The sequence below is a fragment of the Rhinoraja longicauda genome, chromosome 4, assembly GCF_053455715.1.
Source record: "Rhinoraja longicauda isolate Sanriku21f chromosome 4, sRhiLon1.1, whole genome shotgun sequence".
Classification (NCBI taxonomy): domain Eukaryota; kingdom Metazoa; phylum Chordata; class Chondrichthyes; order Rajiformes; family Arhynchobatidae; genus Rhinoraja; species Rhinoraja longicauda.
In genome coordinates, this window is record NC_135956.1 from 27,031,488 (window position 1) to 27,058,132 (window position 26,645).

Below are 26,645 nucleotides of genomic sequence, written 5' to 3' on the forward strand. Positions count from 1 at the left end.
GATACTCATGATCAGGGAAACAATAGAAGTAGCAGAACATGGAAATATTCAGCATCTGCCTACTATTTTAGCAAGGGTGTTAAAATGATTGGATTAATGCATGCATTGAAATTGAGGTCAGAGGAAAGGTGGATGGTGTAATTTCTGGTCTCTGGTGTTTGCTGCCAACTCTTTTGTTTGTGTGAATTTGCACCACTGCCAAAACTGTTTGCCCTCGTTCTCCAAACAAAGTTCAGGGAACTTTCAGCTGATTGAAATGGAAATTTACTGGTTACATGTATATTCTGCCTGCTTTTGTAGCTGCACATTATCAAAGTTCACTGGTGATACACCAGCTTGCTATAAAATAGATTGCAATCACTGTTAAAATGGGACCATCAACTAGATAGCAATGTGAGAGAAATTACAATGAACTAAACCATTCTGTTTCCTTCTCCCCTGACTCTCAGTCTGAAGAAGGGTCTCGAGCTGAAACGTCACCCATTCCTTTTCTCCAGAGATGCTGCCTGGCCCGTTGAGTTACTCCAGCATTTAGTGTCTAGCTCCATAAGACATTGGAGCAGAATTAGGCCATTCGGCCCATCGAGTCTGAAACATGAAATAATTCAATCAGTAAACTAAGTGACACAAATGATCATGTACTTGTGTAGGAAAGAACTGTAGATGCTGGTTTAAATTGAAGGTAGACATAAAATGCTGGAGTAACTCAGCGGGACAGGCAGCATCTCTGGAGAGAAGGAATAGGTGACGTTTCAGGTCGAGACCCTTCGTCAGGTACTTGTTTGGATGAATGATAACAATTTGCTTCTAAATCCCCTGTTGATGTGATCATTCTCTACATACACTGATCAGCCAAAACATTATGACCACTGACAGGTAAAGTGAATAACATTGATTATCTTGTTACAATGGCACCTGTCAAGGAGTGGGAATATTAGACAGCAAGTGAACAGTCAGTTCTTGAAGTAGATGTGTTGGATGCAGGAGAAATGGGCAGCAGTAATGATCTGAGCGACTTTGATAAAGGCCAAATTGTTATGGCCAGACGACTGTTGTAAATTGTTACGGCTCAGAGCAACTTTGATATGGCAAGGCTTGTGGGGTGCTCCCGGTCAGCAGTGGTGAGTACATACCGACAGTGATCCAAGAAGGGACAAACCACAAACCGGCGACAGGGTGTTGGGTGCCCAAGGCTCATTGATGCGCAAGGGCAACGAAGGCTGTCACATCTGGTCGGAACCGACAGAAGGTCTACTGTGGCACAAGTCACAGAAAATGTTAATGGTGGTAACGGAAGGAATGTGTCACAATACACAGTGCATAGCACCCTGCTGCGTATGGGACTGCACACAGAGGACCAACAGCATATTAGGCAGGAGGTCGTAATGTTTTGGCTCATCACGTCATAATGTTTTGACTGATCGGTGTAAATCCCTGTTTTGTCCAGTGGCACTGATGGTATGCAACTCATGTTTAGGTATTAATATCCTGATACTACCTGAGGGGTAACTTTTTCACACATAGGGTGTTGGGTGTCTGGATCGAGCTACAGGAGGAAGTATTTGAAGCAGGTAGTATCACAACATTTAAGAAACATTTGGACAGGTACATGAATAGGACAGGTTTAGAGAGGTGTGAGCCAAACGTAGGCAGGTGTGACTAGTTTAGATGGAACATGTTGGTCTGTGGGGCAAGCTGGGCCGAAGGGCCTGTTTCCATGCTGCATGACTCTATGACTCTATGATTGGTACAAATGACAATTAAGCACTCTTTTGACTCTTAATTATGGAGCAAACAGAGGAAATTACTTTATGGATATTAATCATTCAAGACCTGTTTAGTTGTGCATAACACCTCGGGTTTCATGCAGTGGCAACTCCTCACAAAAAGACTGTTGTCCCACCAAGTTCACCTCCTTCCTGCATCTCTCCTGCACAGAGGAATTTCCAGGATTTACTTATTAGTAAACTAGAGAGAAGCAGAGATGCAGAAATATAGTATTATGTAAAGATGAGAGTTTTATATTTGAGACACTGAAACGCAGAAAGCCAATGCTGGTTAGTGAAGTGAGGACCAACGGTAAACAAGCCACTGTAAGAAAGGAAACATGCAAGAGTGCCTTCAGTTGGTGGAGATTTCAGAAGATAAGATTAAGTGAGACTGATAAGGAGAAGATTGGACTGGTCAAGACTGGAGGGTACAAGGAAGTTTCTGTCGCAAGTACAGATGATGTGAGGAAGAGACAAAAGCTATGACAGAAGAGGCAGTAAATAGATTTAGATTGATAATTACAGTTCAAAGTTCAACTCAGGGTCAAATATGAATCATGTTCCTGGCAGCCTGGTTCAATCTGATATACTACTAAGGAACATTTTAGTTTGAGATGGAGACACGAGAGACTGCAGACACTGGAATGTTGAGCAAAACACAAAGTGCTGGAACAACTCAGTGGATCAGGCAGCATCTGTGGAAGGAAATGGATGGACAAGTTTTGGTCCTGACTCAAACCATTGTCTGTCCATTTACCTCCACAGATGCTGCCTTATTCGCTGAGTTCCTCTAGCACAATGTTTTTAATAGCATATAGGGTGATTTTGTTTGCGAGGATAAAGGGCTACTATACGTTTCCTGAGGAATCTTTGATGTTGATAATGACAGATTTGAAAGGTGGGTTTACATGCTGAGACAACTGTCTAAGGTGAGCTTTCAGCCAAGCATATAAATAAGCAGTGTGTATATTCTAAAGTGCTGAGAGTTCCATCCATCACATTCCCAAGCCTTTGTATAAATCCCACTTTCCTCAGGAAATCTGAGAAGGACCTCATTCTGTAATGAAATGTGAAATACAACATGCTCTTGGAATAAAAAAGACACAAAGTGCTGGAGTAACTCAATGGGTCAGGCGGCATCTCTGGAGAACATGGATAGGTGACGTTTTGGGTTGGGACCCTTAAGGGTCTGAGGAACCAAAACGTCACTCTCCAGAGATGCTGCCGGACCTGGAGTTACTCCAGCACCTTGTGTCTTTTTTTGTAAACCAGCATCTACAATTCCTTGTATCTACATATTAATGCTCCCTGGGGAATTTCAATCACATTATGCTTTAACTTCTGCTTTTGAAGAGTATTCTACATTGGGATTCTACATCAAATTTTGTAAATGTTATTTATTTTAAAGGGGAAATGGGTGAAATGTTGCTACAGCGTGTCATACATAGAAACATAGGAACATAGAAAATAGGTGCAGGAGGAGGCCATTTGGCCCTTCGAGCCAGCACCGCCATTCATTGTGACCATGGCTGATCATCTTCATGTTACTTCATGTTACTTCATGTTACTTTAAATGGTAAGAATAAATGTTTTTGCGGATTTATCATCTTTAGACTTTAGAACGTTTAAAGGTTGGACTTTAGAGATATAGAGCGGAAACAAATCTGCACCGAGCACCGATCACTCCGTACACTAACACTATCCTACATATTAGGGACAATTTACAATTTTACCTAAGCCAATTAACCTACAAACCTGCATATCCTTGGCGTGTGGGAGGAAACCAGAGCACCCAGAGAAAATCCACGTAGTCACAGGGAGAACGTACAAACTCCATACAGACAGCATCCGCGGTCAGAATTGAACCCAGGTCTATAGTGCTGTAGGGTAGCAGCTTTACCACTGTGCTGCTGTGCCATGAATTGTGTGAGTTACATGAATATTTTTAAACAGCTTGCCAAATGTACCATGGATGCAAGCATTTAACAGAATTTATCTGTGACATTGCAATTAGTGAACAGAGGACAGTTTAAGGTTGAATTAATGTACTGAAATTTGGGAACTAACTGCTAGTATGCTAAAAAGCATCATCATTGTGTCAGCCTGCAAATCAACTACATTCTATGGGAGAAATCTTTCACTTCATCGCTCGTTCTATTTATTTTGAAAAAACTAGAGAAAGGATTTAAATTTTGAAACTCAGTGGGGCTAACACACACCTGTTGGAATCTTTACAACTCCAGGGGCGAGATTGTGGAAACGATTATTCAATGCTAATCTTGTGTTTGTCAGGATGGTGGGTTATAAATTAAAGGTGGGGAAGTTCAACCTTATAAAACAATGACACCACTGAAGATTCTGTTGCAAATACATCTGTGATGATGAATATCGAACCTTGAAGAACAAAGAAAAGAGATGCTGAGATCTGCTCATTAACTACTCCAGAAAATGTGTTTTCTTTGATTAATTATGGTCAGCTCTTCAGGTTATGCAATTTTACAATTTTGTTCTCTTTAATAAATTGTTGCATTCAATTAGTGTTCCAGGAAATGAAGGAAACACCATTCATTAAATACATAGGTGCTGGTGTAAAACTTTTACATAAAGAGTAAGGGGTAAATTGAATCCACCATGCAGTTAAAAATTTGCTTGCTAGGTTTTAATTTCTGTTTGAATAAAATTTGCACATAATCACTAACCTTGCCAGCAGCACCCACATCCTGAAGAACAAATTATAAAAACATCTTCTCTGACAGGTAGCATAGTGAAAGATAATAATTTTATTTATTTTATTTATTCTTTGATGCTTTTAAAGGTAAATTCATTGGGATGATCAGTAGGGAAGTTATTGTAAAAGGTTGTGATGGGCAGGATTAATCTGCACTTGCAGAAGCAGGCAAGGATAATCAGTAGGAAGGAACTGCAGATGCTGTTTTACACCGAAGATAGACACAAAATGCTGGAGTAACTCAGAGGGACAGGCAGCATCTTTGGAGAGAAGGAATGGGTGATGTTTCGGGTCGACCCTTCTTCAGAAATCTCTTCTTGGCTCTTTGGGAACATTCACGGTTGCGAAGTACAAAACAAACTAGAGATCTCAATAAATCCAATTTTTATTTGGATACTGCTCAACTCGATGAATACTGACTAGAATAAGTACAACAAGGTCAGTTTCCTTCTTTTTTGACTACTTGTGGAATCATATCATGAAATTCAGTGCCTATCTCGTCTTACTGCGACAAAAATCTTAATTTGCACTTCTGGAAGGAACCAATACACACCACATCTTGCTTCAATGCAAACTGAAACCACAAGCAGGATTTGTGAAAATTAACAAAATTAATATTTTAGGTCAAATAAAAAGGAACTAGATAAGAAAAGACGGTTTTAAGTCACAGAGAAGAACACGATGGATGCATAAGATGAAGAGCATATAAGTGCGTCCGTGAAGCCAGGTAAAATGGGTTATTGGGAGTAATTCTGCCACTATTTTCTGTGTTATGTGTTGCTGATAGAAAGGCTGTAGAACATGTCCAGCGGTCAGGTTGCTTTGACAGATAATTGAAGATGCCTCAGGCGACACAGTGGCGCAATGGTAGAATTGCTGCCTTACAACGACAGAGACCTGGGTTTGATCCTGACTACATGTGCTCTCTGTACAGAATTTGTACATTCTTCCAGCGTGGGCTTTCTCTGGGTGCTTTGCATTCCTCCCACAATCCAAAGACGTGCGGGTTTGTAAGTTAATTGGCTTCTGTAAAAAATTGTAAAATTGTCCAAATTGTGCTGGTGTGCTGGTTGACACAGCCTGATGAGTCGAAGAGCCTGTTTCCATGCTGTATCTCCAAAGTCTAAAGATGGAAAATCCAAACCAGTGTCACGGAGACATGACTTACCAGCAGAAATAGCCAGTTCTGATTGAGACAGAGAAAGTGAGTTACTGGAGTAATGCAAAGTACCTAGCCATAAGAAGATGTGTTGTAGGAAAGAACTGCAGATGCTGGTTTAAATCAAAGATAGACACAAAATGCTGGAGTAATTCAGTGGGACATGCAGCTGCCTGTCCCGCTGAGTTACTCCAGCATTTTGTGTCTATCTTCCTTATAAGAAGATGTGTTGTTCCTCCGGCTTTTGTTTGGCCTTGTTGTGCCAGTGCAGGACGTCACCTACAGCTAGGGGAGTCTGGGAGTCGCTTGAGTTCACCATCCCACTCCCACGCTGGCCTATCTGACTCTGAGATGGAGAGTTCTTGGTTCTTGGTTCTTGGTCCTCCAAAATATTCCAAATGGAATTTAAACTGGAGGTGGCGGAGGGCGTGTCTCACTTAGGCGATCTTTTTGGCGACTGCCGGCGACTGTCAAAGTCGTAGCAGATCGCCGAACTTTTCTTTTACCCGACGACAATAACCACGACAATGCCGAGTCAGGTCGAGATTACAGCGTCTTCTGAAACATCGCAAAATTCCCACGCTGTCAATGCTTCTCCGGCGTCCTAATTTTCGCTGAAATCACTGACAAGTCGGTAAGTACTTGAGAGTTTTGAAATATAACATCTTGTATGGGTTACTTAAAAACCAAGCTTCACGGTAACAAGGAATAAACTGGATTGACTTCCAGTTTACTAATAGCTGTATTTTTAAAAATAATTTAAAAAGTGGTTCAGTGGATTTTTGTGAAAAATGTGTGGGCATTCTTTGAAAATGTAAGGGAGATGCATATCTGGTTTCTGGGTTGAATATCTGGGTTTGGAGCCTACTTTAAATGTAATGGCTGAGGCCAAAAACACCGTGAAAATTCCCACACTTACCTGACCGTCAAACTGTCGCCTCCAATCTACCTGTCAAATGTCCTGACGGTAAATAAATTGGTTAAACACAAGCATTTTATGGTATTTTGAAATGACTTTACTTATTTTAATATTATGTGATTCTAAATGTATCTTAAGAGAACCTATCAAACCTGGGGACAGCATGCGACAGCGACCGCACTAAGCTACGATGCCCACCGAGAGAATTCAAACCGTTTGATTTCTCGGCAACGCACCGAGATCCACTGCGATCCACTACGATCTTTGGAAGACCCCTCACGATCATGCCTGCGACACCCCGGCGAACGTCCGGCGACAGCCTAGTCATCGGCAGTCGCCTCAAAATCGCCTAAGTGGGACAGGCCCTTAAATGTGATTCTCATTTTGACCTTTCTGTAGGTGGTCTCCTCTATTGTTACAGTGTGGCATATGCAAGCTTGAGGAACCACCTCATTTTCTGTCTGGGCATGTTGTCGTCTTTCTTCATGAGTACAACCTGACCTGCTGGATGTGACCCATAGCCCTGCTACTGGCAACACATAAAGAAGCATATTAGCCATCTATGCATCCATTGACTCATTTGACCTGGCCTCACCCTTTCACAGATATTCCTATTATTCTCTCAATTTCCCCCACCAACCTCTATACAATTTAATACAAATTCTGACATCTTACTTTCCCAGTTCTGCTCAAAATTCTCTGACCTGAAAAGTTAATTATGTTTGTTTTTCCACAGATGCTGCCTAATGTGCTGAATGTTGCTATTAATTTTGCTGCCAACATACTTAGCTAGAGGTGAATCTTGTATTGAAGTTCCTAAGTATTATGTGTCCTAAATAAGGAGAATGCACAATTCCAATTTATCTCATTAAGGCTGTTGCACATTTTGTTTATCTGGCCCTTCTACGTTCTGCACCCTATTTCCCTTCTCATTTTGCACTACCTATTGCGTTCACGTATGGTTTGAATCTACTCAGGCATGATATGATCTGATTAGCACGTAGAACAAAGTGTTTTACTGTTTCTCAGTACATGTAACAATGATAAACCGATATCAATGCCAATTCATTCTGACGGTGTGATGAATGAAGTTGTGTTCAGTGTTGCTTAATAGAAATAATCAAATATACCAAGCACAAGTTCGAATTCTACCTCAGCAATTGCATTTGAGAAGAAAGAAAAATGGTCAGACCTCCAATGCCGCTGGTGGAAGAAGGAAATTCAGAGTGTCTCTGAGGATCCTTCATTGCTTCTACTCTGGGGCTGTAGAGAGCATCCTGTCCGGCAACATTACAGTCTGGTTTGGGAACAGCTCTGCCCAGGACAGGATGGCCCTGCAGAGAGTAGTGCGTTCGGCAGAACGCACCATGGGAACTACACTCGCCCCCCTGCAGGACCTATGCATCAGGAGGTGCAGATCCAGAGCAAGCAAGATTATGAGGGACCCCTGCCACCCCAGTAACGGACTGTTCCAGATGCTACGGTCAGGCAAACGCCTCCGCTGTCACGCTATGAAAACGGAGAGGATGAGACGGAGTTTCTTCCCACAGGCCATCAGGACTGCCAACTTTTATAACTCCAGAGACTACATTTTTGTCTACACTATAGTAACTTATTAACTTTATTTATATGCTGTAACTGTAATTCTTTTTTGTGCACAATCCGTAGGCATTGCCACTTTCATTTCACTGCACATCGTGTATGTGTATGTGACAAATAAACTTGACTTGACTTGACTTGAAAGGTAAACATTAACTCTTTTAGGCAATTAGAACTCAAGGTGGGTAAAATGAACTCCCTTCAGCTTAGATGGGGTTAGTCCCTTTTTTTACTGAGAGATTAAAGGACAATATACTGACGAATGGTTTTGCCTGAAAAAAACTTGGAAGGAAAACAAACAATTCTACATTCATAAGAACAAGTATAGCCACTCAGTCTTAATTTTGGATCTAAATTTAAGGAATAGTTTTATGAAGAAGGCGAGCAGACCACTTCCAAATATACATTTTATATTTGATGAAAGCATTTATTATTGCTAGTGACGACATTTGTATCTTGGAATAACACAAAGAGCATGAAAGAGACCCAGAAGTCATTTAACATTTAGGGAGGTGTAAAATATTTTCTGTGCATCTGTTACCATCCATTTTTGTACAACTGTCAGGATCAATAGCAACAACAGTAAATTGCAAAGGACATCCGTGCTTCAACAAGGATTTCCTCACTATGGGATCAGGCATTGAGGTGTAGTTGAGGCTTGGGGTAGATCAGCCATGATCACATTGAATGGTGTGGCAGTCTTGAAGGAGCTGTTGGCCTGTTCCTGCTCCTGTTCCATACTGCCCCATTCTGCAGCTTCAGGCAGGACGGATTGCATGTCACTTTAATTCTCATTACCTCTGGTTACATCCATGCCTCTAGGTGCCAATATTCATAAAGTTTTGCCGTGTACCATCTGCTATTACTTCAGGACGGCAAATGGTATTCACACTTCAAGGAGAGAGAACCACACTTCATTCCTTGGCTGGAGATCAGTAATTGGAGAGGGCGCACATTTTTGCCAAGATTACTGGCTTCCTCATGGCCCATTGCCTTCATGCTCACTGCTTTACTGCTGCTCATGCCAACTCTTCCCACGACTGGAAATAGGAAAATCCTAATCCCACAAAATCCAGTTTATATCTGACAATTGGCAGTCATGCATATGGGTCAATACACAATATCCTGAGATAACGTAATGGAAAAGCAAGAAACTTTAGCTATACGAAAAGGACTAACTACAAATAACTGATGACGCTGGGCATGCTCACAGCATGCATAGACATGCCAGCACACAAAATACTATATGAGGGAACAGATCACTAGCATATGGAAACAATGCTTCTGGTTCCTGCCACTTGCAATATTGGCCCACACTAAATCATTCAGCAATGAACAGTGAGATAAGTTGTGGCTTGACACTGCGGTGATGGAAATACTATAGGCAGTGCCAAGCTGGTTTGCCAATTGGCCTTCTTATAGAGTCATAGTCATACAGTGTGGAAACAGGCCCTTCGGTCCAACTTGCCCACACCGACTAACCTGTCCCATCTACCCAAGTCCCACCTGCGTGAGTCTGGCCTATATCTCTCTAAACTTGTCTTATCCATGTACCTGTCCAAACGTTTCTTAAACATTACGATACTACCTGCCTCAACTACCTCCTCCGGCAGCTCTTTCCATACACCCCCAGCCCGCTGTGTGAAAAAGTGACCCCTCAGGTTCCTATTAAATCTTTCCTCCTCCAATCCTTTGGTTCTTGATTCCCAAACGCTGGGCAAGAGATTCTGTGCGTCTACCCGAACTATTCCTCTCGTGATTTTGTACACATCTATAAGATCAGCCCTCATCCTCCTGCGCTCCGAGGAATAGAGTCCTAGCATGCTCAACACCTCCTTATAGCTCAGGCCCTCGAGTCCTGGCAACATCCTCATAAGTCTTATCTGAACCCTGCACCCAGGAAAAAAACTGCAGATGCTGGTTTAAATCGAAGGTAGACACAAAATGCTGGAGTAACTCAGCGGGTCAGGCAGCATCTCAGGAGAGAAGGAATGGGTGACATTTCGGGACGAGACCCTTCTTCAGACTGATGTCAGGGGAGGGGCCGGGACAAAGATAGGATGTAGTCGGAGACAAGAAGACTAGTAGGAGAACTGGAAAGGGGAATGGGATAGAGAGGGAAAGCAGGGACTACCAGATGTGATAGAAGTCAATTTTCAAACAGCTGGGGTGTAAACTGCCCAAGCAAAATATGAGGTGCTGTTCCTCCAATTTGCGCTGGGCCTCACTCTGACAATGGAGGAGGCTCAGGACCGAAAGGTCAGATTGGGAATGGGAGGGGGAGTTGAAGTGCTGAGCCACCGGGAGATCAGGTTGGTTGAGACGGACTGAGCGGATGGGGGTCAGCGAAACGATCGCCGAGCCTGCGCTTGGTCTCGCCGATGTAGAGAAGTTGACATCTAGAACAGCGGATACAATAGATGAGGTTGGAGGAGGTGCAGGTGAACCTCTTCCTCACCTGGAAAGACTGTTTGGGTCCTTGGATGGAGTCGAGGGGGGAGGTAAAGGGACAGGTGTTGCATCTCTTGCGGTTGCAGGGGAAAGTACCTGGGGAGGGGGCGGTTTGGGTGGGAAGGGATGAGTGGACCTGGGAGTTTCGGAGGGAATGGTCTTTGCGGAACGCCGAAAGGGGTGGAGATGCGAAGATGTGGCCAGTGGTAGGACCCCTTTGGAGGTGGCGGAAATGTTGGAGGATAAATTGCTGTATGCGATGGCTGATGGGGTGGAAGGTGAGGACAAGGGGGACTCTGTCCTTGTTACAAATAGGGGAAGGGGGAGCAAGAGCGGAGCTGCAGGATATTGAGGAGACCCTAGTGAGAGCCTCATCTATAATGGACGAGGGGAACCTCCGTTTCCTAAAGAATGATGACATCTCCGATGTCCTAGTATGGAACTCCTCATCCTGGGCGCAGATGCGGCCTAGATGGAGGAATTGGGAGTAGGGAATAGAATTTTTACTGGAAACAGGGTGGGAAGAAGCGTAGTCAAGGTAACTATGGGAGTCAGTGGGTTTGTAGTAGATGTCGGTCACTAGTCTGTCTCCTGTGATGGAGATGGTGAGATCCAGAAATGGTAGGGAGATGTCGGAGATGGTCCAAGTATATTTAAGAGCAGGATGGAAAATAGTGGTTCATGAAGTCAGTGAGTTCTGCATGGGTACAAGAGGTAGCACACCTTTGCGGTGAATCGATGTTGATGGTTATCGAGCAAGCAATGTTGCTGCCAACTCATCCTAATTGTGGTCTGCCGCTGAGGAAGTCGAGGATCCATTTACAAAGGGACGAGAAGACACCAAGTTCTTTGATGATGAATTTGAAAGGTATGACGGTATTGAATTCCAAGCTGCAGTTGATGATCAACAGCCTGACGTGCATGTTCCACTTGACGTACAAGTAGTGTGGTACAGAATGGAGAACCAGCTCGATCGCAACTTCTGTTGATCTGTTGTGGCAGAAGGTGAATTGTAATGGGTCCAGTTCTCTACTGTAGAGGGATCTGAGAAGCATCATAACCGACCAACGTCTCAGAGCACTTCATCACCATGAGCGTTAGTGTCACTCTTCCGTAGTTATTGAAGCATGTCACCTACTGATCTTGGGCACCAGTATTATTAATGTCCTTTTAAAACAGGTGGGGACCGTGGACCTCAGTAATGAGAGGTTAAAGATTATATTAATTGGAGTAGAGAGGAAGAATGAAGGCAACAACGGCTTTGCTTGATCTGTATCTGCACTGGTATCTTGTCTGTGGTAGATCCAATGGTGAGGATCATGGGTTGTGGAGCAGACAGAAGATGGCGGTGAATTTTTTGGGACAGCTGCATTTGAGAGAAGTCCCTGATAATCTCTTTGAGTCTTCCCAAGGTTTCAGTGAGCGTAAAGGAAGCCCTGCATGAATATTTGTGAAAATAAATATTTCATCTCACGGAAATCTGTTTGCTAAAATCAAACTTTGCAAAAGTATTACAGACATTTATGCCTCAGCAGTGATTGCAAAACTACTTTGTTGGGGGTAAAACACTTGAAAGTCACGGAGGGTAATATTTAAATATCCTTCCATAACTCAGTATCGTTTGCTTCATCTTTCCTTCCTGTAAAACTGAGCATGAGACTCATTTGGAAACAAAATATAACCAAGGATCAGAAACTATCATCTTATCAGGATATTATCACTTATAGTCAGGGCAACGATGCTTAAGTAATCCTAAATTACTTCTGGAAACCTAATGGCAACTTCATGACATGGGCCTTATTTGCCAATAGAGTTCACAGACTTTGCCAGTTATGTTCCCACAATGACAAATCACCATTCTTTCGGCGGATATTTACTAGTACACTTAATTATATAGTACAAACGTCTACAAGATGTATTAAATGCACATCTGATTAATGCTCATGTCAACCGATACAGGCATTAAGCATCAGAAATAAAATGGACTTTTTATTGCTGGTGCCAGCACTTCCCCAGAAAACAAGAAAAATGTAAATAAATCTAATTTTCATTGTCCAAGCATAGTGATGAAGCAGATTGGGAGTAATAAAATGTAAATTTGAACTCTATGCTCCAGTGTTTTTTGATCTCAACCATTTTGACATCAGCATGTGCCAAATAGGGTCGGTGCATCTTTTTCTGTTGGAGGAACTCAACAAGTCAGACGGCATCAGTGGAGGGAATGGAGAGATGCAGTTTGAGGTTGGGACCCTTCACTTGTCTGCCCACAGATGTTGCTGGGCCCCCTGAGTTTTTAAATTCACCAGTTGTGGGCATATTTCTGGAAGATGATAATACTATGGAGAAGAAGCTGAGATGGAACCAGAAGTGAGAGGAAATCAAATGCTGCAGAAATTACAAGTGAGATTGGAGTTTTAATTGGGACTTGGAAGATCTGATAAGACATTCAGAAAAAAATATTGGTCAAAACGTTAATAACAGGAGGCCAGAAATTTATGATAAAATGAACAAACAAAAAGTTATATTTGTCTTATATAAAGGAGGTCTGTTAGGATAAAGACCTATCCTTTAGGTCTGCAAAAAATCAAGGAACAAAGACATGCAGTTTGGCTGCATTTGGAGAATTGTGTGCAATCCTGGTTGCTGTATAAAAGAAAGGACATGGAAACCTTGAAGAGGGTGCAGGAGAGGTTCACCAGGATTTGGATTAAAGTGTATCAGCCATAACGAGAGCTTGGACAAACATGGATTATTTTCTCTGGTGCATCAATGGCTGGGGATGACCTGATAAAAGTATATAAAATCATGAGAGGCTTAGGCAGAGTAGATGGATAGGCCAGGTTTGGAGGGATATGGACCAAAGCTGGGCAGGCAGGACTAGTGTAGCTGGGATTTGTTGGACGGTTTGGGCAAGTTGGGCTGAAGGGCCTGTTTCCACAATGTGTCACTCTGTGACTCTATCACTCTAGATGGTCAGAGTCCTTTCCCATGGTGCAATGGTCATAGACTCGAGGTCATTGATGTAAGGTGAGAGCGGGTAAATTTAAAGGTGATTTATGAGACAAGAGTTTGAGGTGTCTGCAACACGTTAACAGGGGATGTGATGAAAACAGATATAATAGCAATATCATGGTCAAAACAAATATCATGTGCCAAAGGACCTGTTCCCATGCTTCTCTGTTCTATGTTCTATGTATAAAGCCTGAAAAAACTGCAGATGCTAGAAATCTGAAATAAAAGTAAACAGAAAATGCTGGAGAAAAATTAGCAGGTTAGGCAGTATCTATGGAAAGAGAAACAGTTAATGTTTCAGGTCTGAGACCTATTATCAGAATTGAGAAAGAAAACCATTCCCCTACATCCTCATCTTAACAGTTTATTTGCTCAATTCTGATGAAGGCTCATAGGTCTGAAACATTAACTGGTTCTTCTTTGTATTGAAACTGACTAACCTGTTGCATCTTTCCAATATATCTTTCTATTTCCAATATGTGCGCTGAAAATTTAATGCAGGTAAAATGATACAATGACACCATATTCGTCCTATCAAACAAAGTTTGGCATCAAGTTTGGCATAAGATCTTATCAGAATAGATGACTGATAACCTAAAGGAGCCCTCAAAACCGAAATTTGACCGAACAAGAAATCTGTGAGAAAAGCTGATAGTGGAGGGGGAGAGAGGACAGATTAAAATGAACGTTTGAATGCCATTAACAATAACTCTATCAATAGACAGAGTTGTCCCCCTGTCGAGGGCCAATAATCCCTCAAACTCTTACATTCCAGTAAAAATAAATTCAGCCTATCCATACTCTCCTTATTGCAACACCCAATTCCAGCCAACCCCCAGTGAATCTTTTCTGTGCTTGCTCTATTGCTAACACATCCACCCAGTTGTGCAATGACAAGAACTGTACACAATGTTCAAAATTCAGTCTAACCGATGTTTTGTACAGAGGCAACATGACATCTTGACTCATACTCAATGCCACCGCCTATGAAGGCAAGCATACCAAATGCCTTCTTCACCTTCAGCAAGCTATGGACTTGCACACCCAGGGTCCCTGTGTACATCAATGCCCCTAAGATAGACACAAAATGCTGGAGTAACTCAGCGGGACAGGCAGCATCTTTGGAGAGAAGGAATGCGTGACGTTTCAGGTCAAGACCCTTTTTCAGAAGAAGGGTCTCGATCCAAAACGTCACCCATTCCTTCTCTCCAGAGATGCTGCCTGTCCCGCTGAGTTACTCCAGCATTTTGTGTCTATCTTCGGGGTAAACCAGCATTTGCAGTTCCTTCCTCCACAAGCCTCCGAAGATCCCTGCCATAATTGGGTATCCTAAAATCCATTTCCTCATACTTGTCTGGATCAAATTCCATCTGCCACTGATCTTCCAACTGATCTATGTCCTGTCGTATCCTTAAACAACCTTCATTATCTATGACTCTACAAATGTTCATGTTGTCTGCAAACTTGTCAAAATGTAATTTAACTGTTGTAATTGTATCTGTCTCTACCGCCTCAGACCATCTACATATTCATCAAAATATCACAACAAGGGTCCCAGCAACGATCTCAGCGGTAGGCCATTAGTCACATATTTCCAGTCAGAAAACATCAAGTTGGACATTATTGGCAGAACAGCAGAGTCCTGCTCTAATATTTTGTTCTCAAACAAAATCCTTGAAATTTATTATCTGATCGTTATTTCCTCCCGTGGGGTGGAGACTTGCTGTCTCTAAATGATATTTACTTTACAAACGCAGCAACATTTCATAAGGACACGGTTCAAAGTGAAGGCTTTGAGATTTCCCTATGGAAGGTGATAATAGAATACAAAAGGCCACAAAGTGGTGGAGTAACTCAGCAGGTTAGGCAGCATCTCTACAGAACATGGACAGGTGACGTTTCGGATCGAGAAGTCACCTCTCCATGTTCTCCAGGGATGCTGCCAGGCCTGCTGAGTTACTCCACCACTTTATGTCCTTTTGCGTATTAAACAGCATCTGCTGTTCCTTGTTTCTACGTGATAATTTAAAAAAAACATGGGGTTTTTCTGCGTGTTCTGCTCGTTCTTGGTTTCCCATCAAGAGGATTAGAGTGGCCCAACTCACTGCATTCAAGTGGAGACTTGTGACTTCATGTGCATGTATGTCCTCAATGTAGTTAGATTGAGGTTACCCACACCATCAATACAAGTTTTAAGAAGCGCACACGTATAGGATACCCGAAAATGAACCAGGATTAAAACCTCAAAAAAGGGCAGCTGATAAATGTCTTCACTCCAAGATCAACTGTCTCCTTGACAAAGCAAACAGTGTCGGCTGCTAAGCGGAGCTGCACACGGGGTGGTGCGCTCTCTTTAAAGTCCAGTATAGCAGTCGGTGAATCAGTAAGGAGAGTCCAAAGCAACGTTTCGTGTTTTTTTTCATGGGCTGCTTTTAACAGCATTTGAAATCGCACAGCCTTTCCAGGCTAATTTTAGCATAGATAATAGTTTCATTTATTTAATCAATGGAGACGATAACACACGAAGAAACTGCCACCGGCGTGGGTTGCCGGCCCGTGTGCATTTTTACTTACAATACACCTTCTTAACGCAATTAATACTTCAGAATGATCCACAAATAACATTGGGGCGTAACGCCTCTTTTAACTGTTTCGGATTTTGTGGAATATTAGAAATTACGAATAAACCCCTCGTTGATCCCAAGAATCTCACTGAGTTTTATATTTAATAAACATACATTTCAGTCTCTCCGACCTGAGCGTCAAAAAGCCTCTAAAATGGGCCCGTTCCTAATGACTCCTAACATTGCTTTGAACCTTTCCTTTACCTAACTAAGAAAAAAGACAAATAGTGGAAAAGCTCGTTCTTGGCTTCCCATCAAAGGAAAAACATGTTTGCTTCAGTTCGCTTTTATTTTGGGATGTGTTTTCCCCAGAAGTCAATCCAAATGGCTGATTATTAATTGTAAATGCCCCATTACACTGTACTACATTACCTTTGAAGTCGCCCAGTATTTCTCAGAGGGCTAGTTAGGACGTTTATTGTGTTAGGTGGTGTACGTGGATGCTGTGTTTTATAACAATAAAAGGTAAAGCATCTACAACATCTTAATTGATCCAATTATCCTGAGGGGGGGGGGGGGGGGGGGGGGAGGGAATGTCCATCCATGTCCAGGACCCGTTACTGGGGTGGATTCCCCAACTCGCCTCATGAGAGAACCAGTAATTTACTTTGGGAACCTCCTGTAGTAATTTCGAATATGTCGGAGCTGGTGAACCAACAAGGGTAAAGTAACATTTTTCCAAATAATTTGCACTCTTTACTGTCTGCAGAAGATTTATCCTGATTTTTTTTAAGTAATTCAAAAACGTATTATTTTAGATTTAAGATGTCGGCTTTATGTATAAAGAGCCTGTACTTTTTTCATCTTGATCCAATATACTAAATTTGATAACTGGCGTTACGATTCTTTTGATCGTAGTTATTAATGCAGGTATCGCCGTCTTATTCCAGCGTAAATGCCACGTTAGATAAAGTCTGTTATGTCAAGTCAATAATTAGTTAGCAATTACGCAGGAACATCTCAAGCGGGTGTAAATTTCCCTGTAAAACTCAATCTTCAAATCACACGGCCGCTTCAGCAACAAAACACGCTAATGGCGAAAATAAACACTGTATGTCCTTTTCTGAATTAGCCATATTTTCATGCCAGCCAAGTAATCCCCAAGCAGATACATTATTATCGTTTTCATCTCAATAAATTAATCCAACAAAAATGGAGAAAAGATTAATGCAATCGAATTTGCCAACAAATCTGTACAATCGCCACGTTACAATTGCACATTCACGTCATCGCCAAAGTGCTGTGGCAACTCTTATAGTTAAGACTTGCTTTAAAAAAATAAACTGAACATGTCAGCACCTGCAATAAACAGACAAATAAACAGCGTAATGACTCAAGGGGAGATTTCAGGTGTAAACATTGACTTAACTGGTGACTCAGAATTTAGAGAGGCTGATTCAATTTGGGCTTGTTCTAGTAACATTAAACTGGTCTTGCATCAATGTAACTGGTGCCTACCTAGTGGATGCCAGTGGACTGTCATCAAGCCCCCTTCAAACCTCTTAGCTTTTTTTATCCCGGTCCTCTACCGACTCATCGCCCGATACGTGTGGCCGAATATGTTTTTGAATTGTGTCACTTTATAAACGCTAGCTTTTGTTTTGTGCATTGTTGTTAGTTGAAAAGGGCAGTGCTGTGCTATTGAAATGTTTCAGTTCCGAGGCCAAATCAATTCTTTGCTCGCATACAATTGTTTTAAACTGAATTAGGGAGGGGTTCTATTAAGAAATGCCATCGATTCGTCAACGTTGCTGTTGCCATTTAATACAAAATAATCTAAAAATGTTTCATTTCAATGCTCGATGGCTTGGCAGAATCGCCGAGATTCTGAGTAACGGTATTGGAAAGAAATGCTGCAAAGATTTTGCACGTGGGAGTTTGAACAAATGGGAAATAAAGAGAAATGACCAGGAGATGATCGCGTTTTATGAAACCTGCACTTTACCTCGCACACAAACGGTTTTCTGCACCAATGACCCAAGTTAGGGATCACTCCGATCTCATCTCAGTAATATAGACCCTTTGGAGGAACAGATTGTTGTATACATTGAACAGAATTACTAAGGCAGATTGTAAAGGTAGACCGGGGAGACATTTCCCGTCTCTTCACAACCTTCCCGATTTATAAAAGTTCCAGTTGAGATGGCTCAGTGCATATGACCCGAGATTTACCGAGGTTGCATATTGAAATCAATGTTTACACCTGAAATCTGAAGGCAAACCATTTCAAATCCCAGTAGAAATTATTTAAAGATGGGAATATGGAAAGGGCCTGCCTTGAAGCCCCGAATGACAGGTAGAACTGTAAGAAGACTTCGGCGCAATATTGAAACGGGGATCGAATAAAGTTTGAGATGTAACATCACTGCGGAAATAAAATGGAAACATTATTACTCTCTGGCTACAGATGAATGAAAGAGACAAGATTTATTTTATTTCAAGAGTATACTTCATTCATAAAATGTGAAGAAAATCAAGTTTAGACTTGTTTCGAAAGAAGGAAAGATGTGGTTTCTAACCCAATTTGAAGGTATTACTTTTGGCGGGGGTTTGTCTGATTTGGAAGGTGTAAGATAGCATTATCAGGGAAAGCTCAGTCCTTATCTTCTTCAATTGTCTGACGTGACCAGCCTGAGCTTCCTTGGCGACCTCAATGATTTACTTGATTAAATACAAGGGCCCACGGTTACTTGGTATTAATGCCAGTTAGCAGACTCCTAAATCCTACTTTGATCGAAAGCAAATCTCAGTCTTTGATCTGGGGGAAGAGAAAAAAAATCACTGGTCTCGAATTCTCGCCTCCTGATTTTAATACAGCGTTTAAATGAAACCTTTCACTTTTTTTTGTGCAGAATAGATACCAATGTATGTACAGCCAATAAACTTATATTCCAATACTTAAGATGGTGGAAATCTGAGCATCATAAAACTAATCTTAGGCCCAAGACCGTGGCTTGTATTTCTCTGCGGTTGCTGTCTGACTTGCTAAATATTTCCAGGTTCTGTTTCCCCCAAACTAATTCATAATTGTTAAAAATATTTATTGACTGTATAAGTATTAACCGATTATTACAACCATTCTTCTGACAAAATTAAACTAAGCACTTTCGTCCTGCCTGCTTGACTTAAGTTCCAGTTCATCAAAAGTAGCCTCGTTAAATTTGGGGAAGAGGGAAACCCAGACATCCAACTAATATCAGCATTTTGCGTCTATCTTCGTTGTACACCAGCCAGCCGTTCCTTCACCAGCCGTTCCTTCCTACACATCTAATACCCCAGTCCCTCTCACGGTCCCACTCCACTGCCATCATTACTTACTATTCCATTCTCAGGCGAGTTTTGTTCATTGCCAGGACTAACAACTCCACTTGTCAATCTCAGTCCTTACCTTTCTTTAGTTGAGCATTAGCGTGGTTTCACCCAAATTCGAAGTCTGTACTCGTGTCAGCTGGACTGCTCGGTCACCGCTGCTAGACTTATGGGCCCTCAACTAACCCATTGAATTTCTTATCCTATTCTCCAGTTCTAGCAATGGGCTCATCGAACGCTATCGCTGAAATATTTTCCAGTTTCTGTACGCAGACCCCTCAGGTGTCTTACTATTCAATTTCACCGCGTCTTTCCGAATCCAGCCACTCCATCTGCCCAATTGGTAAATCTTCCAAAACCTGAAGCTGTGGCGTGTTATCTTTTTTCCCCTCATTTATTTTGGCATTATTTCAACGCTTTCAACCTCAATATTTTAACCCCAGTAAGGGTTACGGGTATATCACGACCCATAATAGAGGTGTTTACCTTACTAAAAACAACGCGGTTGCGTTTGAAGTTACTCGAGATGAGGGGGGGGGGGGGGGGGGACGTGTTTATTGGTGCAACACAACCACCACACTATCGGAAAAGTAGTCGGTTTTAATTTTTTTTTTACATCAATGTGTTTGAAAATTTCTCAAGATTAAAGCTATGACGCATGAACAGGTCCAACTAACTGACGGAAATAGAAGCGAAAACGTTGTTCTTGTGTTTTGAAGATAGACACAAAAAGCTGGAGTAACTCAGCGGGACAGGCAGCATCTCTGGAGAGAAGGAATGTGTTGACGTTTCGGGTCGAGACCCTTCTTCAGATTTTGGTTGCGTTCTCAGATAGGAAAATGTGTAACTTAATGCAGCCCCCAGCCTGATATTTTTCAAAGAAGTCCAGAAAAAATGTCCACTCGTTCTGCCGATGTCATATCTTATTTCTGATCGCAATAAAATCGGATTTATATTCACTGGCATTCTGTGGGCTAGAGGGCGCGACAAGCCATTTATTTTAAGGTTTACAACATCACAATAAAACTTTATGTATTATAAATAAACAAAAGCTTGTGTCTTGGCCACCTTGCATGCAACAATATTTGACGTAGCATAGACTTTCGATAAACATTTGTATTCCAATAATATTATTTATAATATGCACGTGACCTTTCAACAACTGCTGTAAATTTAAGAGGTCAAGCTTGGTACACAACTGTAGTCAAAGCCTTGACTACATGACAGGAAACCATATCAGATTTTCATCGCTGAAAAAATATTGGCATTCTCACACGAGTTTTTTTTTTCATTTTCATTGTATATCTTCCCCCTCCCCTAGATACACGGTAGTCGGTAATATTTAGCAGAACGAAGTTAGCAATTTAGCCTCGGTGTGTCTAATTAACTAGGTAAATACTTTTATTCCATCAGTGTTATCTTCAAGTTCATTAATATGTGTCCTTTGATTTAAAACGGCCAGGTATCGGTTTGTATGATTTTATTTTCATTAATGCCTTGACAAGTGTACCGAGTACATAAATAAAGACTGTTTCGTAAAAGAGCCACAGAGCATTTTGATTTCGAAAAGCCAGCGTTCGCTTTGAAAGCACTACACCAAATAAACGAAACAAAAACACCACAACAATGCACGGCGCACTGCCAACATTAATCGAGAGCGCTAAGAATGTGGATCATTTTTTTTCATGGAAGCAATATTCTAACATAAGCAGGTTAACTGTCCCATGTGTGTTTTTGAACAAAAACATGTTGCACGTTGCTAAAGGAGATGTAATTTATTTCAAGGTTTTCTGCACATCGAAAAGAGAAAGATTTTTGGAAGAGTGCCCGTCAACCAAGTCCCAACATTAGCGTTTCCCAGTGTGGCTCAGATCAAGGTAATTATCAGTAATTAGGGATAAAACATGCTGCTTATTTTAAATTTCCCTTTATGGACAATAAACACTCCCGAGAGCATTTTTAAATTGACTTTTCCGTGATCTACTTAGACAATGGCAACAAATCGCATCACCTACCATTAAACAGAAAACTCTGCTTAATCATCTAAATCAAATTTAGAAGGAAAACCCTCGATCTCATCAGACGTCTAATTAGTTGATTTGATTCGATCTTGTCAAAATAAGATCCCGTTAACGTTAAATGGGAAACGTTTACATTGAAAGTAAAAGCCTTAAAGACAGTTGCTCTAGGTGTGGTAACATAGCTAAATGCTCATTGTCACCGTCGTAAATAATCCGGTGCTGACCCTAGAGACGGGCTCTGTATTTTGTAGGGAAATCGTTAACCTCAAATTGTCTTCAATATCGGAACGAAAGTTCAGTTCATCTTTCAATGCCGGATTTTCGGAAGGTGAATTAATAATACAATACTTCAGTTTAATTAACGGAACTGACTCCAACGAGGACATGTGTAGGAAAGAACTGTAGGTGCTAGTTTAAACCGAAGATAGACACAAAAAGCTGTAGTAACTCAGCGGGACAGGCAGCATCTCTGGAGAGAAGGAATGGGTGCCGTTTCGGGTCGAGACCATTCTTCAGACTGAAGACACTGTAGTTACGACATTTCGGGTTAAATCTAGATGGTGATTCTAAATCGTTTTAGTGTGTCCAAAACCCCAGAAGTAATTGAAAATAATTTGTCTGTCTGTTTCTGAGCATTGGGAATACTCAGATTTAAATACCCAGAAAGTTATTGCAAGGGGGAAGTGAGGTGGGAGGAAGGTGAAATGGAAAGTAGATTTTTTATTAAATGCATCATATTCCTCGGGCATTATAAAATCGCACCATCCTGACTTTGATTGAACCACTCAGCGGGAACGTAAATGTACAAATGTAAAAGGTCTTGAGAGGGTAGGCGCGGAGTTTGTGGCTAGGTTGGCCAGAACCAAGGGAAGCAGCTTTGAAATGAGGGCAAGAGAGGATTTTTTTTCACCCAGAGTAGCGAAACCTTGGAATTATCCACTGAAGATGGCTATGGAGATTCAAATGCTGATTGTAGTGAAAACAAGGATAACCATATTTTTTAATATTAAGAGATTCAATGCATATGGGGTTAGTATGAGGAAGAATGGAGATGAAATTATGTTTAACTCTATTTCGACTTCGCCTGGCTTTCCAATTGATTTTTGGTTTCACCGATTCACTAGTTTAATCGTTTCATTAGTTACACATTCCCGAAAACTAGGGGGCATGGAGTTAAAGAGAGAGGGGAAAGATTTAAAACGGGCTCGGGCGGCAAATTTTTCATTGAAAGGGTGGTGGGTATATGGAACGTGCGGCCAAAAAATTAACATTGGGAAGGACATCTGTATAGAAAAGGTTTAGAGAGATATGGGAAAATAGGATTAGCTTCCATAGGCGTCTTGGACAAGTTAGGCCGAAGGGCCTGTTTCCGTGCTGTATCACATTTAGCTTGATATTGTTGGATTATCTCAAAACTTATCAGGTTCGTCAATGTCCTTCAGCGGAGGAAGTCTGCCATTCTTACGCGGTTGGCTCTCTGTGACTACAGACCGCCAAATGGGGTTGACCCTTAGTTGCCTCATCGTTTTCGGGGCAGTTACGGATGTGCAATAAATGCCGGCATCACCGGCGACATCCATGTCCCGCGATCAAATAGAGTCAGAGCAGACATTAATTTGGTACATTGGTCGGCCGATGATACACATTTACATGCTGCATCGCGAATAACAGCTTTGCCATCAGCTTTGATCAGCTTTGCCGGGCGCTTGGACAGAAACGTATTTTAGGAAGATTCAAGTCTCAGGTGTTAGTTTCACCAAAGTGGGTTTCAACAAACGGCCGCGATATCTTTTTCGTGAAGGCATTGATTTGAATCAGACAGACAATGATAGCACGTTGTTGGGTCAAAGCGGTTTTAACAGCAGCTTGGAGAGATTTGAAAATCTCCACAAGAAGTAATTGTTAAAGTCATTTGGAGGACTGCAGTATCGGGGTGGGGTGAGTTTGGGGTAAGGGAGGGAGGAGCTGTTGGTGTGTGTGGGAGTTAACGATCGGCATCCACAGCCTTTCCCGGAAAGTCCCGCCCTGTAGCTTCTCATTGGTCGCTATTGTATTTATCAAGCCCGGTTGCCAAAAAGTTAGCAGCATCTGTAAGTGGAGAATTTGAGGCGGTGAGTTAGTCTGTGCGTGTGCTCCTGAGCTGAGCCGAGCCGAGCCGAGCCGCCTATTCGCGACCTGTCTAATCACTGCGAAGAAAAGCAGTCAACTCCGTTTTAACTTCACCACTCCACTCCATTAGGAATGAGCAGCCCTGATGCAGGTTACGCCAGTGACGACCAGGTTCAGAATAGGTGTAACATGACCGGAATGTTGCCGACGATGGGATCCTGTCAGTGGGCTGAATCAATGAGCTCTATCGCCGATAGCAAGGTCGGCGGCGCTGCCGATCAGGCGAGCAATGCCGGCAACCGATCCAAGTCTGAAAGCCGCATCCGTCGGCCCATGAACGCCTTCATGGTCTGGGCTAAAGACGAGCGTAAGAGGCTGGCGCAGCAAAACCCGGACCTGCACAATGCCGAGCTGAGCAAGATGCTGGGTGAGTAATGCCGCTAGGTGCAGGGAGATCTAGCGTTCACTGATACTTTACCCCAAGATAAGACCGGGGATGGGTAGCGGTGGAGAGGGGAGGGGGAGTGTACGAAACTGACGCTCTCGTGAATAATATGAATGCACACAAATAGTTGCAGCAGGACACCACAGATGGGTGCAAAAACTCAGCGGGTCAGGCAGCATCTGGGGTGGAAATGGACAGGCGATGTTTCTTTATAGGGGTGAAATGTGGTATCGGGCTGTCAAAGCTGCGCAGTATTCATGTAAAAAAATAGGCGTCCGGAATGATAGGTGGCAAATGTGAAATATTTGATCCATTACAGTAATGACTGTCCTACTGAGTATTTATTCACAAAATGCTGGAGTAACTCAGCGGGTCAGGCGGCATCCCAGGAGAGAAGGAATTGGCGACGTTTCGGGTCGAGACCCTTCTTCAGACTGAGATGCTGCTTGACCTGCTGAGTTACTCCAGCATGTTGTGAATAAATACCTTCGATTTGTACCAGCATCTGCAGTTATTTTCTTATACTATTTGTCCTACTGAGTAAACTTCCTATGTATTCGATCGTGTTTTAACCGTTCGCTTGCATTCTGCACCTGCAGGGAAGTCGTGGAGAAGCCTCTCCTTGCCTGAGAAACGTCCCTTTGTGGAGGAGGCTGAGAGACTTCGGGTCCAGCACATGAAAGAACATCCCAACTACAAATACCGGCCCAGGCGGAGAAAGCAGGTGAAGAGAATAAAGCGGGTAGACACGGGCCTTCTGATGCACAGCATCTCCGAGCAGCAACTGGGCAGCGAGGGGCGCGTTTGTAACCAAAACCTGTCCTACCACGACACCGGTTACTGCATCCAAAGCCAGATCCCGCAGCTCAGCCACTACAGAGAAGCGCAAACCATGGCAACCAGCATGGAGAGTTTCGGCTTGCCAACGCCCGAGACTTCTCCTTTGGACGTTTTGGAGGCAAATTCTGTGTTCTTCCCTCCGCACGTACAGGAAGATTGTCAGATAATGCCTTACGGGAACAGCGCAGGATACCACCACCATCACCACCACCAGCATCCCGACTACTCTTCCCAGGAAAACCAAGTTGCCCTCTTTCGTAGGCAGAGAGCCGAGCTGGGGGTTGCCCAGGATGATCAGATGGGACACGACAGTGGCTTCCATGGCATGTTCAGCTCTTGTCATAACATGGTAGCAATGTACTACAGCCAGCTGTGCTCGCCCAACGGCCAGCGACCCCCTAATCTGCACGTCGGCCAACTCTCCCCACCCCCTGAACCGCACCGGGTGGACAACCTGGAGCATCTCAGCCAGGCAGACCTGCTGGCGGAAGTGGATCGCAATGAGTTCGAACAATACCTCACGTCGGTCGTACGACCTGATCTGGCAGGACTTGCCTACAATGCACCCGAAGCAACCCCGAACGGACTAACCTCTGCGGAGAGCAACCTGATTTCCTCTGTCCTCTCCGATGCCAGTAGTGCCATGTACTACTCCAATTTCACTTCGGCATAATGGACTTTTTTTGCGCTTTGTTAAAGAACTGGGCAAAATTAAAATTAAAAAAAATCGACAGTATTAAAACCAAAATGCTTTCCTTAAAAAATTGTAATTAACCTCAGGGTGTTTTGCAAAATGTTGCCTGATAGAAAAATTACTCTAATTTAAGATTGTATATTTAAACTGTCTTTGCTTTCATTTTGCGATGCAGGTCAACACGGTGGGCTTTTGGTTTGAATCTTTCAAAACCACAATGACCTTAAAACAATTGTATTTTTATCTCTTGGAATTTATTTTCTAATAATGGGGGAAATTTTGTTCAATCTCCTTCACGAGCAGTTTGTACTGGACCAGAATTGCTTCAGCAATCATTATGTAAATATTTAATTTCTTATTGAAATGAGAATGTTTTTTTGTACTTTTTTGCACTTTTTATTACTAGCTAATAAAGTTTTGAACATTACAAAACCAAGACTCTTGCATTTGTAACGTGGGATCTGTGTTAAATGATTTTAACATGTTTACGCCAGCTTTTTCTGTGTGTATTTTCTTGGTTTTCAGTGCAGTTCCTTCCTACACGTGTGTAGTTAAAAAAACCCCAGGCAGCGCCGAAAATCCTCCTTTTCTCGTCACAACAAGAAAGGCGTAGCGCAACGTTATGATTTCAAGCAAAGGCTAGGATTTGTTTCAACTTTGTCAAACGTGCGTTGCAAGCAAATTGGAACTATTTGAATTTATTTGGCTTAACACGTCGTTCTGTTGAACAAAATTTCCAGGATAGACACAAATTGCTGTAGTAACTCAGCGGGTCAGGCAGCATCTCTGGAGAAAGGGAATAGGTGACGTTTCGGGTCGAAACCCTTCAGCAGACTTGAGCGTCAGGGGAGAGGGTACCAAGAGATACGAAAAGGTCCATAGAAAATAAATGAATGAAAGATATGCAAAAAGACAGATTAAAGCCAGCAACGATGATCAAAGAAAGAGGATCTTCCAATAGTTTGT

At 42.4% G+C, this 26,645-nt stretch overlaps 1 protein-coding gene across 1 annotated transcript; it reads left to right on the forward strand.

Annotated features, from left to right (window-relative positions):
* The first annotated feature begins 21,403 nt into the window (after nucleotides 1–21,403).
* On the forward strand, nucleotides 21,404–26,063 carry LOC144593100 (transcription factor Sox-17-alpha-A-like). The gene is made up of 3 exons (XM_078398556.1): nucleotides 21,404–21,447; nucleotides 23,831–24,127; nucleotides 24,745–26,063. Exons 2-3 carry the CDS (start codon nucleotides 23,833–23,835, stop codon nucleotides 25,656–25,658), a joined length of 1,209 nt encoding a protein of 402 aa, XP_078254682.1. The 5' UTR covers nucleotides 21,404–21,447; nucleotides 23,831–23,832; the 3' UTR covers nucleotides 25,659–26,063.
* The last annotated feature ends 582 nt before the right edge of the window (nucleotides 26,064–26,645 follow it).

Coding starts and splice junctions, on each gene's coding strand:
- LOC144593100 (XM_078398556.1), top strand. CDS start 23,833: ATGAGCAGCCCTGATGCAGGTTACGCCAGTGACGACCAGGTTCAGAAT. Junction 24,128..24,744: donor CGAGCTGAGCAAGATGCTGG/GTGAGTAATGCC, acceptor CTGCACCTGCAG/GGAAGTCGTGGAGAAGCCTC.